The sequence below is a fragment of the Notamacropus eugenii genome, chromosome 3 (assembly GCF_028372415.1).
Source record: "Notamacropus eugenii isolate mMacEug1 chromosome 3, mMacEug1.pri_v2, whole genome shotgun sequence".
NCBI lineage: Eukaryota > Metazoa > Chordata > Mammalia > Diprotodontia > Macropodidae > Notamacropus > Notamacropus eugenii.
The window spans coordinates 256,280,864-256,295,393 of NC_092874.1; the positions used below are offsets into that span (position 1 = coordinate 256,280,864).

A 14,530-nucleotide genomic window follows, 5' to 3' on the forward strand; every position below is an offset into this window, starting at 1 on the left:
TTGGCAAACAGTGGCTACTCACTGGATAGAAGAGCAATTATTTCTCTTATTTCTCAGGATAATCATTACTAGAAAGATCTGGTTAAAATCCAGGATTAACTCAAGGATGGTTTTAGTTTCCTTCAAAGATCAGCTTCTATTCCACTTTCTCCATGAAATCTTCCCCTATCCTCCTCCTCCAATCATCTTGCATCTATTTTGTATGTATATATGTGTATTACACATAACATATATATATAAATGTGCTATATTTATATATAAACATACATACATCTGTGTGTGTGTGTGTGTGTGTGTGTGTGTGTATGTATACACATGGCATCTCCCCTGGCTAGACCATAAGCTCTTTGAGGGCAGGTCTATTTCATGCTTGGCCTAGCCCAGGGCTTGGCAAAGAGTAGATTTTCGATAAATACAGGCTGGTTGATTTGTCTGTGATGTATAAATGGTAGAAAGAATTTTGCTGAACGGGACTTGGGAAAGTAGTTTGTTAGAATGTAATCTTTTTGAAAATAAGGGCTGTTACATTATTTGTACTGTGTCCCCCAAACCAAGCACACAGTAGGTGCTTAATAAGTGTTCAGTTGAAGTAGTCACCAAAAGTTTTGAAGTGCATCAAATTTGAAAGCATTTGGTGACAATTTCAGATTTACCCAATATATTAGGTGTATATTCAATAAAATGTTTATTTTCTGAATGGAGAGAAGGAAAAGGAGAGAACAAGCATTTATTATGCAACAGATACCTGATTGTACTGAGAAAAAAAAGTGACTTTCACTACCTAATTCTAAAGCACCCAAAACTTTCCTGTCACTTAATGAACATCCTCAAGCCTTCTTGTTCATTTGACCAAGAAAATAAACACTGTTTTAAACAACAGGATCAACAGATTGAAAAAGAGGCCTTCCTTCAATTCCCATCTGAAGGAGTCTAGGCCTGGGCCCTTAGCAGTTTAGGACAGATGTTTGAATGAAATGAGATACATGGAGGTCATTCAATAGTTAAAATAAAAGGTTTACCTAGCCATAGTATAGGAGGAGACTATACAAGGATACAACACTTAGCTCAGGGACACATGGCTTCCTTGCCTCCCTAAGGAAATACTTGGTTCTGAGGATGGAGTATGGGAATTCTGAAAGTACTGGTACATCTAACAAGTCTGAAGGGCCTTGAAACACCATGGGTAGACCTTTTCATGTTTTAAATGAACAGGAAGATGTCAACACAGACAGTTTCCAGTAGGAAACTGCTGAGAATCTCTATTTTCGGCCCCTGGGGCCAATCAAATCTTGAGGACGGTTTCTTTGGCTCTTGGGGAAAGAATTAGCCTAACATCCATGGGGGTACAGGGAGGAAAGAGTAGAGTGCTTACTGGCCCATCCCATAGCATTTCCCTATATTCACAGGAAGTCTCATCTCAATAAATGGTCACTGAATCTATCTAAAATCCTGGCTAGCATGAGACACCAATGAAAGAAGAATGCTTCCCCATCTGTGACTTGTTTGATTTAACAACAAGCGCCCTACCCTTTCTGAATTCATTTGCTCCATTTGTTCTGATGTAAGTATCCCCAACAAAAGAATTCTGACACTTTCCAGAAAACTTTATCAACTACAGAGTGTTTCCTTTTGCCTGGCTGGTGCTTTGCCCTGTTTGTGTAACTAGAGTGGACTAAAATTAATAGGGAACCGTTGCCCTTCAAAAATTTATCATGGGAGATACGCTTTTAATCAGACAAGTCATGCAACAAAAATGTTGGTTGTTACAAGTTATTTCCTGGTCACATAAACTCAAAAGAATTGAGGGTTCAATTCTAAGGTTTTGGTTGATGAACCCAATGGGAGATTTTTCTTTCCAAAAGTTGTCATAGTCCACAATGGAATATCTCTGGCATGAAGGTTGATCAGACCATATGTCCGGGGCAAACCATTCCAATGTTTTCATACATCCACTTTGAAAATAAGATTTATATAGCTTTCAGCTTGGTGCAGGCCCTTATTACCTCATACCTAGACTACTGTAACAGTAACAGCCCTCTGGTTAGTCTCCTGGCCTCCTAGAGGGCAGAGACTGTGTTCTTCCCTTTCTTTATATCCCCAGTGCTTGGCACACAGTAAGAGCTTAATAAATGCTTGTTGGCTTGGATTAGATTATATACTTTGCTCAGAGAGTACCAAAGAACACAAAAAGTCTCCACTGGCAAAGTCAAAGAAAAGTGATGGTACAGAGGGAATGCACACATTCTGTTGTTACACATTTGTTATATATTCATTGTAAACACCTAAGTTGGTAGCTAATACATAAATACACCAAGCTGGGAAAATGAAGACAAGAATCTGGTCAGCTGTCAAGGCAAGAAATCTCACATTATGTGGAACACACTGGTCTAGATAAAGAGTTTTGGAGATGGAAGGAATCACTGAGTTGAATCTCCCTCATTTTACAAATGAGTAAACCAAGGCAGAGAGATTAATTTGCCCAGAATCAGAAAACTAGTAAGTATATGAAGCAGGATTTGAACTCAGGTCTTCCTGACTCCAAATCCAATGACTGGTCCTTTATAGTTCTAAAGATAAAACATTAGATGCAGATTTAGAAGACTTAGCTTCAGGGTCCAGGTGCAACATTGGGAAAGTCATTTTACCTTAGGGGTCTCACTTTCTCCACCTGTAAAATGGGATTTGGAGATAATTTTCAAGATCACTTTTAGCTTGGATAGACAAAGAGCCTCAGGGGTTCCTAACTTGGGGTGCGTGAATTTGTTTTCTTAATATTCTGATAACTTCATTTCAATAGAATTGGTTTCCTTTGTAATCTTATGTAATTTATTTTAGGCATTTAAAAACATTATTCTGAGAAGAGGTCTCCATAGGCTTCAGACTGTCAAAAGGGTCCATGTCACGAAAGGATAAATACTTCAACGCAGAAAATAATACAAGACTAAAAAATGGCAATTGCTGGATTATTGTGCGAAGGAAAATGCTGACATTCCGTCCACATCCAGGGTCCTTACCACACAGTAATGATTTTAACTATTTGCTTGCTATTTCATGAGAAGTTGAGTTTCAAAGGTCACAGAGCTACCCTTTGCCTTCGGTTTTTGTCCGCTCTCGTGGAGCCTGAAGTCAGAACGCTTTTCTCCTGGTACCCAGCCTGCATCTTCTTTTGGATCTAAGTAATCCTTCTAATCCTGGTTATGACATGAGTTCCACCATCGAGGATTTGCACATCCTTACCTTCTTCATGCTCCCCTTAGTCAATGATTAAGCATTTCAAGAACCTCCCTCATCCCAATAGATTGATTACATCTCGTGTGTGTGTGTGTGTGTGTGTGTGTGTGTGTGTGTGTGTGTGTGTGTTTTAACATCAGTCAAAGAGAATCTTTTTCTTTTATTTTCTTACCCATCATTTCCATCTTGACTCACAGTAAAATTCAGAAAAATGATGCTTATTCTACTGATTTGGTTTATGGTATTATTAATTTAGATTTTACAGATGAGGAAATTAAATCCTACAAGTTTTAAGTAATTTGTTCAAGGTCAAAAAGTATCGAGTAACAGAGCTAGGACTTGGAACCCAAATCTAGTTAAAAACTTAAGTCTCCATTTGTACCCTCCATTGCCTGTGCTATTACTTCTGATTTATCCTGGAAGCCCCCAACTGGGAAAAGTTTAGAGTCACAAGACCTAGGCTCAAAACTAGATTCTAATACTGGCTGTGTAGCTGGATAGGTAAGATATTTAACTTCTTCAATGTCCTTGTCTGAAAATGGGTGATATTTGTACTCATAGGGTTACCGAGAGGAAAGGGGCTTTTGTAAAAAGTAAAGCACTACTGAGGCATGACTAATTATTTGGTCCCTCTGTCAAGGGCTTGGGTGATGCTGAACTAGCTCCTAGAACAGTCACAACATCCCACCTGGTCACCCCTACACTGCCTGTACATTGGGGACAACACTCTAGCAGAGTGGTACTTCCTGCCCCACCTGACCTCCCCATCTTTGAGGCCATTCTGTCAGCTAGGACAACCTTGTTGAACTAGGCAGAGGTATCATCTGTCCTCCAGCACCTGTTTCAATTGCACCAGCAACTTTGGAGCCTGGTCTAAGTAGTAATGAGTTGTTGATCAGCTGTCTTCCTCACAACTGGAGTTCAGCTATGGATAGACTGGAAAGGCAGTGACAGGATCTGCAATGCGTCCCACTGGTCCTGCTGTTAGAGTGTCTCCCTGAATTTATGTCATTTAAGCTCTGGCTTTAGGTGACCTAGGGCTAGGGTTCCTTAAGCTTTAGAACTTTCCTTTCTCAGTTCCTGTCCCCAATGTACCATTGTGATTACAGCCTTGACAATAGTCCACCCTTAAATCCAGTTACTGGGGTATCTTGCTTTCTTCTGTTGGCCAGTTTTGGGAAATGTCACCAATAAAACTTAAAATTAACTGTCCCACATTGTCCTTACCCAGTAGTTTCTACAGTAAGTCTCTACTGCATGGATTATGCTAGAAAAATTGGATTAGCTTAAACAACAGAAACCAGGAAAAGATGACAAAGTCTTCAAAGCTGATCTCAGGGATCACATCCTATAGGAAACCTTTCCTATTTTCTAGTTGTCAGTAGTCTCCCTGCTCCACCAACCCAAATTACTTTATTTCATATTTATTTATCTATGTTCATGTTATTTCCCTCCCATGGCATATAAGCTCATTGACGGCAGGGACAACTTCATTTTTCGTCTTTGCCAAGCATAGAGTACGAACCTAATTAATGTTTGTTGAATTGGATTCAACTGGAAATACAATTCATAGCATAAGAACAGATATAAGTTGATAAATCTTGGAAAGGCTGGTCACCAGGTTTATAGCTTCACTAACTCACTCAATCTGAAAGGTTTGTTCAGCTGTTTTTTTAAAGAATTCTGGTCTGTACATATAACAATCATTATTGTGACAGGAAACATACAAACTCATCTTCTGGCCACTGCTATTATTACAATTGAACTTTTATTGTATGTTGGGGCTATGAAGACCCTATGATAGTACATGTCCACCAGGGGTCTCTATCTTTAAGTAGCAAGACCCATATATAGTGTGCTTACATTATGCATACAGGTCCCACAGAGAGAACAATGTCTAGTTTGTTATACTTGCTTTGGGAATTATGGGACGTTTCAGACATGGCATCTTCACATCCCAAACACCTTCTTCCCTTTCTGGTTCCCTTTTATTTGCCAGGGCCTTGAGAGCAGTAATTCTTTTCTTTCTGCTTGCATTTTTATCCCCAGCATAGCACCTGGTATATATTAAGTGCTTAATAAATGCTTGTTGTCTGCCTTAAAAAGAAAATAAAACCAACATAGGAGGGATGAGAAACAACAGATAAGAGAGAGTTCCTGAATCACTTTCTCTTCAAAGTTTAAAGCAAAAAGATGTTTCTGAAATGTGAGCCTTTTAGTGATATATAATGGGAAGAGGATGGGGTTTTGAGTCATGAAGATCTGGGTTCAAATCCCAGAGGCCCCACTCTTTTACCACCTGTGTAACTGTGGGTAAGTCAGTTCGCAGAGACATAGTGGAAAGAAGGAACTCTGGCTCTGAAGTCACAGGTCCTGGATTCACATCCTGCCTTGGATACTAAGTGACCTTGGGTAAGTCACTAGGCCTCAGTTTTCATCTGTTAAGTGGACTAAATGGCCTCTGATATCCATCCCTTCCCTTCCTAAGTCTATTTTTTTAACCTCTCTGGATCTCAATAAGTTTGTTACCTGTAAAATGAGAAGGTTGGACTAGTTGATCTCTAAGGTTCCTTTCTAGCTCTAAACCCTAATGTTATTTCTAAATCCCCTGTTTCATAATAGGTCTGTGGAGAGGCAGTATGGCATCCTTATTTTAAATATGGGAAAACTAAGATGCAGAGAGGTAAAACCAACTTATTCATGGCCAGACACCTAATAGTTGGAGCCAGAACTTGATCTCTAAGCTCTTAGATCATAGACTTAGATCTGGCAGGGTTTCTATAAGCCATCTAGTCTGACCCTCATTTTGCAGGTGAGGAAGCCAAGGCTCAGAGAAGCCTGAGGCTGCACATATAGTAAATGACAAGGATGGGCCTCACATACTTTCTATGATCTGATCAGCCATGCTCTTTTCTAACGCAGCTCAGCTCCTGATGCTCTGGGCTTTTATACCCTGCTGCCATCCCCTACCCAGGTACCTTCTGTGCCCTTGTCTTTCCCAAGAATGAAGCTCCTCAAAGGCAGGCAGGGACTGTTTTCTATCCAATTTGTATCCCCAGTGCTTACTATGTTTAATCTAATCTTTCTACTTGCAAGACTAGTTACAAATGAAAGCATTGTCATCCAAGTCAAAAAAGAAAGAACTGACCTTCAGATTTCAAAGATATGTAAAGCACATGTGTACAAAGAATTGTACTTAACGATGGTGGCCTCCTTCTACCTCAATAGTCAGTAAACATTTATTAAACATGTACCATATGCCAAGCTCTGTGCTATGGGCTCTTCCGATGCTTCCAAGACATTCCCCAGGAAGGACTCTCTCTTTCCACAAATAAAGAGATAGTACACAAAACTTGAAGGCAGTCAGAAAAAAGCCATAACTCTGTGTATCACATTCATTATTCGCAATCTCTGAAGAGGTCTCAGTTTAAATGGACCCTATTTTTCAGACCAGCTTCACAAAGACTCTCTAGTCTAGTTCACACATACCCAGACTGGCGGCCACTTCATCCAGGGATATTGTTGTCTTCTCAGTTGACAAGGGGTAACTTGGATAACGAGCCAGGAACTTTTGGCATAGGAGTCCTAAACTCTTCTGCTTTCTGCTTGGCCGCTGCTTTTCAAATTCATCCACTGGGCCATCCCCAACAGCATCAAGCTACCGTGGGCGTGAGGGAAGGATAAAAGAGGGAGAAAAAGACAATCCATTAACATATGGGAAGTCAAACCTTAGCTGGCAACAGGAATCTGCAAGGAACAAAGAAAATCAGAAAGTTTTCCAGTTAAGATAGTTTTTCTTTTCTACCCTTTCTTGACTTTATATTCATTATCTTTTCTGGACTGGACCTGTGATTTCATTGGTAGGGGTAACTTCTAATGCGAAAACTCCTTTTACCAATGCACACCTGAAACTTATAGTCTTGAAACTTAGGAACCTAAGGCACTGGAAATTAGGGGGTCACACAGTAAGTGCCAGAGGGGAAAGGAATAGGCATTTATGTAGCATATATACACAATTCTCTATATTAATTATTGCTTAAATATATTTATTATATATTTCTATATAATGCCTACTATGGACCAGGCACTGTGCTAAACACCTTTATAATTATTACCCTGTTTGATCCTCAAAACAACCTTGCAAACAGGTGCTGTTATTTAGACCTATTAGTCACCTGTCCAGGTTAACAGCTAGCAGATGTCAGAGGGAAGGGAATAAGTATTTATAAAGCACCTACTATGTGCCAGGCACTGTGCTAACTACTTTTACAAATATTATCTCATTTGATCCTAACAACCCTGCTAGATAGTTGCTTTCATTATCCTCATTTTCCAGATGAGGAAACTGAGGTGAACAGAGGTTAAAGTGACTTGCTCAGGGTAACAACACCATCAGCAAACGTCAGAGGGGAAGGTAAAGAAACAAGCATTTATACAATACCTATGGTGGGAAGCAGGGCTTGACCTCAAGTCTTCCTGACTCCATGCCAGCTCTCTATCCACTAGGACACACTGCCCTTTGACCCTTATCTTAAGCAAATTAAAATGATGCTCCTTTGTATTGTGAGGCTGAGTGAGCTAACACAGCCTTTTTTTTAAAAGAACAACTTTAATCAACTAATACGTGGTTTAGCTTGTCTGATGTCTACGTTAGTTTGCCTGATTCCGAAGCCCAAGTCTCTTCCTTCCTATGACCCAAATGTCTGGTAAGGAAGTCCAGTCAAACCACCCTATTCTGAGTGTGAGCCATCTTCCTCATTTTACAGCCCCCACTACAGCTTGGAGGTGGAACAGAAGAAGCAGCTCAACTCTTCTGTCAGTCAGTCAGTCAATATACATTTACTAAATGGCTAAAGTTTACTAAAAGCACCATGCTAAGCAGTAGGGGTACACAGAAAGTGGGTGCCTACTCTCCAGGAGCTGAGTCTAACGGGGGAGACAACATGTAAATGACTACGTGTAAATGAGTTAGAGACAGGCCAGAGTGGAAAAAAACAGCAGGAAAGCACTCGAATTAAAGGGGCTGAGGAAAGGCTTCTTGTAGGAGGTGGGATATTAGCTGAGACTTGAAGGAAAGCTCTGCTTAGGCTTTTGCTCTTGGAGGAATAAATCTATAGATATTGATACAACCTTTTCCCTTTATCAATATGTACTCTTACGCTGAGCCTCCCCTTTTCTCTCTGTCTGTGTTAAGAAACACAAAGCTACAAGACGGGGATAATAACAGCACCGGCCTCCTTGGACTGCTGTGAGATTCAAATGAGATAACACGTAGGAAGCACTCCACAGACCTAAAAGTGCTTTCTAAATGCTCCTTTTTATTATTATTCTTAGAAAAGTAACAACTTTAGAATGCTCATAATTAGTTAATGCATTTAAAGGGTCTTGTCACCAAAACAGGTTGCATAAGAAGCTTAATACTATAACAACGAGAGACACCCATGGCCTTGTAGACGGAAAGCAGATCTTGGGGCCAGGAAGGCCTGCCTCTGACATATCCTGGCTGGGTGACCTTTCAGCACTCAGGGCAACTCTAAATGTCTAAATGTCACAGACTAGACAAGGGAGAATCAGAACTCAAGAATATAGTGTTTAAAAAAATGGAAAACCCAAACTACTTATGAAAACTGCAGGGAAAACTGGAAAGCAGTGTGGCAGAAATCAGGCTTAGACCAACATCTTACACCACATTCTACAATTCAGAAGAGATCATATACCTCTTATAGCTACGGGTTGGTGATGTATTCTTAACTAAACAAGGAATAGAGGAAGATACAAAAAATAAAACAGATTACATGAAATTGAAACACTTCTGCGCAGACAAAATTAATGCTCCTAGGAGAAGATGGGAAGCAGTTAAATGGGAAAAACAATCTTCACATCAAATTTTTCTCAGAAGGGTTTAGTTTCCAAGATATGGAAACAACAGCTTTGTAAATATACACACACATACACATATATATGTATGTGTGTACATACACGCGCACACACACACACACACACACACACACACACACACACACACACACTCCTCCCCCCCAAAAGTCATTCCTCAATGGATAAAGGGTTAAAGGATATAAACAGACAATTCTCAGAAGAACACAAACTATTCATAATTGCACGAAAGAAATAATGGATGTGATGACTACAGAGAAGCATGGAAAGAGTTAAATTAACTGAGGCAAAGTGAAGGAAGCAGAATCAAGAAAACAATATATACAGTGGCTGCAACAATGTAAATGGAAAGAACCACCCATCCACCACCCACCCACACTGAATGTTGCAAAATTATAAGAAACAAGCATGGCTCAAAAAGAGCTATAAGAAGACACCGCAGTCCTTTACAGAGATGGAAGATCCGTAAGTCTAACATACTGTACATATTTTCAGATTTTTTTGATATTTTGATCAGTTATGCTTATTTCTTTTAACCTAAAAAAAATCTATTATCATATGGGATGGGCTCTCTAGGAGGGGAAAATTTAGGTGGTGTAAAAAACAAGAGACATCAAAAATCTTATTAAAAAAGACTAGAGAAGGTATAGACCTATACTAATAGAGGGAGTTTCCTCTTCTGAGCATTCCCTACACTAATGAAATTTCCAGGCCATTCCCTATCTTATTATTGTTATACAGAGCATTTTATCCTGAGGACCAGGGGAATGATGGCAAGTCATATATTCTCAGGAGCAGTCTCAGGTAACTTCAGTGTTGGGCAGGAGAAAGCTGGCTAGATTTGGAGTCAGCAGATCTAGGTACAACTCCCAGCTCTCTCTCTCTCTCTCTCTCACCTGTGTGACCCTAGGCAGACCATTTAACTTAATTTCTCCGGGCCTCAGTTTCCTCATCTGTAAGATGAGGGGGTTGGACAAAGTAGTCTGTAAAGCCCTTCAAGCTTTACAACTGTTGTCCTAAGAGTGTGGTGTGGTAGATAAAGTGCTCCTTCAGGAGTGAGGATACTTTGGTTAAGTCTGACCTTTGACACACGCTGATTATATGAGCCTGGGCAAGTCACTTGACTCAGTAATATTAGGTAATTTGCAATGACTATAAAAACGGCAGAACAGCTGCCTATGGTGGAGAGAATTCCCTCACCTGAAGTGCCCTACACTGATGAAATCACAGGTCTGGAACACCTCCTTTTCCCTCAAAGAGGTTAATATATTTGCTAGTGCTAGATTATGTAGTATCTTTAGTAATTGTCTGGAATAATGCAGTTCTTTTGACTCTAGGAATAGTGCTGAAAGATCATAACCAGGCTTCATTAATTTTATATGTGGTAAAATGTTTCTTATATCCCTGGAGGCACACCCTTGATTTTGTGTTCCATTAACACATGCATGAACTCTGAAATTCCTTTCTGATCATAATCTTTTATCTTTCCATCTCTCTCATGATTTATTCCTCCTTAACCTGTTCTGTCCTCACCATGACCTCCAAATCCTCCACGCTTCGGTTCTTTCCCAGGCTATCACCATGCACTGGCTACACTCTTCCCCCTTTCCTATCCTGACCCCTTGGTGAACCAGTTCTACTTTCTTATCTCAAATTTCTTGCCCCCTTCTCCCATTGTACACCTGGCCAAAGCTCAACCCTGGATGACTTCCCACCATTTTCTTTCTTGGCTCCTAGTCATATGATGCTGAATGGAGCTGGAGGAAGTTACGAAATGGGGCTCCCTGGGTCCACTATGATCTAACCTCAACTGGGCTCATTGTAGCACTCCTCCCTAATTGATTCCCTCTTTCACTTTCCACAGAAGCTGCTCCAAACCTTTCTCTCGTCTTAGACCTCCACTTGCCCTCTTTGCTAAGGATGAGATCTCCTACTTTTCTCTTTTCTTAACCCTCTGACATAATTCCCCACTCCTTCCTCTGATGGTGTGGCTTTTCTTTGTGCCAGGCAACTTCTTAACATCCACCCTCTAATCTCATCTCTTTCAGTACTCTCTAGAAAAATGCCTATTATATTCTCTCTCACTAATCTTCAATCTTTCCCTGGCTACTGGCTCCTTCCCCACTGTTGACAAACATCCACGAACTCCAATTCTTAAAAGAGCTTTACTTGATTCTACTATCCCCACTAGGGGCTGTCCCATACTTCTCCTCCCCCTTTTAGCTAAATTCCCTGAAAGAAAAATCTATACTTGATGGCTCCACTTCTGTCCCACTCTTCTGCAATCTGGTTTCTGACCTCATTTTTCAACTGAAACCACTCTCTTCAAAGTTAACAGTAAGCTCTTAATGGACAAATCCAATGGCCTTTTCTTAATCCTCATTCTTCTCTGAAGCCTTTAACACTCTTGACCAAGCTCTCTCTGAGTTTATTCTCTTGGGATTTTTGTGATAATGCACTCTTGATTCTCCTCCTACTTCTCCCTTCTCAGTATCCCTTTCACGGATCTTCATCCATGTCATGCCCACTAATAAAAATACTATAAGTATCCACTCTTACTCTCTATACTATGTCCCTTGTTGATTTTATCAGCTCCTATGTAGCTGACTGCCAGATCTCTATAGATCCATCCCTTGTCTCTCTCTTGAGCTCCTGTCTTACCACCAACATTCTACTGGACACTTTGAAATGACTATTCCCTAGGTATCCAAAATTCAACATGTCTGAAACAGAACTTTTTATCTTTCCACCCAATTCTATCTGTCTTTCTACACTTACTACTAATAAGGCTTATACCATACTCCCAGCTCAGGTGGGCAGACATGGCATGTCCATTAAGTTGGACAGTCAGTTGCCCAATCCTGTCATTTCTACCTTTTCTAACATCTTGTATAGTTATAACTTATGTAAGTATAATTTCCCTTCACTGACACAGGTGCTACTTGTGCACAGTTCTTCTCCATCTCTGGTCTGGATTGCTACATTAGCCTTCTAATGGGTCTCCGCATCTCAAGTCTTTCTCCATTTCAGTCATCAAGGCAACTTTCCTAAGCTGCAGTCTGCCCATGTATTCCCCTCCGCACAACAATAAACTCCAGGATCAATATGAAGTCCCTGGGTTGGCACCCCCACTTTTAACTCCTGTATATGTGGTGCTTTCCTCCCTTATCACTAAACTTCTTGAGGGTGTAGGTCATCTTTCTTTCTGCTTTATTTGCATCCCTAATGCTTAGCATGGTATCTGGCACATATTAAGTACTTAATAAATGCTTGTTGACTTGACTTTTTACAACCTGACCTTTCCAGTTGTCTTACACATTATTCTCCTCCATGTTATCTATGATTGAGCCAGACTAACCTGACTTACTGTTCCTCACACATTCTGTTCCATATCCCATCCACGCACCTTTAAACTGGCTGTCCCCAAGCCTAGAATAGTTCTCCTCATACCCACTGTTCTCAGAAGTTCTTTGAGGGTAGAGGCTATTTTTTCTGGTCTTTCTTTGCATCCACAGCACTTAGCATCATTAATTAATGCTTGTGAATTGAGTGACTAGAACATCAACTTTGTTCAAACTACTGATCTGTTCTTTACTACTCATTAAGCAAGTCACTTAACCTCTGAGATTACATTTCCTTGCCTATAAAATGGTAGTAATGACATCTGTGGGGCCATCTGTATGGAACACCAATGCCATCTCTATGGAGCACCAAATAGCTGGAGGCTAGGGAAAAATAAATGTTCTTTGGTCTAGATCTGAGATTTCATTAGTATAGAAAATTCTCTTATGTCAAAGCAAGGCAAGGCAAGGCAGGAAGCATTTATTAAGTGGTTACTATGTACCAGCCTTGTGCTAAGGCTAGGGATGTAGACAAAGACAGGATAAAACAAAACAGTCCCTCCTCTCAAGGCAGTCAAAGTCTGATAGAGAAGACAATAAGCAAACAACTATGTATGGACAAAATACATACCAGATACACTGCAGATAAATAACAGAGGAAAGCTTCTCATAGAAGATGGAATTTTAACTGGACATGAAGGAAACCAGCAGACGAAAATCAGAAGGGAGAAAATTTCAGGCCTGGGGGCCAGCCAGTGAAAATGCATGGAATTGGAAGATGGAGGTCAAAATCACTGAATCATAGAGTGTGTGGTGGGGAGTGAGGTATAAAAGACTGGAAAGGCAGGAAGGGATTAGGTTACAAAGGGTTCTGAGTGCCAAAAAGAGTATTTTATATTTGATGCTAGCAGCCACAGGAACTCACCTGAGTTTATGGAATAGTAGAAGGTAGTGATAATGCCATGGTCAGACCTACACTTTTAGTAAGATCAACTTGATGGCTGAGTGCAGAATGGACTTGGAGTGAGGAAGGGTTTAAGGCAGGGAGACCAACCAGAAAGCTACTGCAGTGGTCAGTCCTGAGCTGATGAGGGCCTGCACCAGGGTGGTGGCAGTGTGAGAGAAGAGAGATCTTGTGAGGGAGCATGAGAAATGGAGGATAACACCAATGTTGTGCACTTGAGTGACCAGGAGGATGGTGGTAACCTTGACAATAATAGGAAAGTTCATAAGAAGGGAGGACTAGGAAGAAAGAAATGAATCCCCCCACCCCTTTTTGGGACATGTTGAGTTTAAGATGTCTGTGGGATGTCCCGTTTGAGATGTCCAAAGGGTAGTTGGAGAGAGGAGACTGGAGATGCAAGGAGAGAGGATAGAGCTAGATAAGGAACTCTCAGAATCATAAACAGTGATGCCAATTGATCCCATGGGAGCCAAGGCTCTTTTGTAGTTTACAGACTCAGAGTTGCCTGGGATATTAAAGTATAATTGACTCAACCAAGATCACACAGCTAGTACAAGGCAGGACTTGAATTGAGGTATTTCTGACTCTTAAATGAATACTCTATCACTATACTATGCTGCCTTTTGTGAAGATGTGATGCATTCTGAAATAAGCTAATGTATGTTTATAAGGTAATGTTTATAAACACTATGTAGCATTGAGTAGGAGACTTCAGGGTCAGGACTTCTAATCCTGCCCCAGACACTTAGTAACTGTGTGAACCAGGGGAAGTCACTAATGTTTTCTTGGCCTGCAAAATGGGATTACAATAACACCTACCTCACAGGGTTGTTGTAAGCTTCAAACGAGATTATGTATGTAAAGGGACTTTTAAGTGCTAATATAAATATCAGTTATTTTAATTTTGGCTAGCCACTGTCCTATAAAGTTGTGATCTTCCGCTTCAGGGTGGCATGAGCTGACCCTTAGCTTTGAAAGAAGGGGGAAGAATGGGCCATCTGTGGCCTAGCTGAATTTGGGAGAGCTCCTCAGCACAAAGTAAGATGCCAGGTGATTAATTTTTCTTTGTCACATTAACTCTACTAACACACAGAGAGAT

General features: G+C 40.6%; 1 protein-coding gene across 2 annotated transcripts in view; it reads right to left on the reverse strand.

The window, feature by feature from the left end:
* Positions 1–14,530, reverse strand: part of E2F7 (E2F transcription factor 7) — a 54,743-nt gene that overhangs the window by 27,713 nt on the left and 12,500 nt on the right. For both annotated transcript variants that reach the window (XM_072655439.1, XM_072655438.1), the window contains exon 4: positions 6,721–6,889. In XM_072655439.1, coding sequence (XP_072511540.1) covers positions 6,721–6,889 — 169 coding nt within the window. The remainder of the gene's footprint in view (positions 1–6,720; positions 6,890–14,530) is intronic.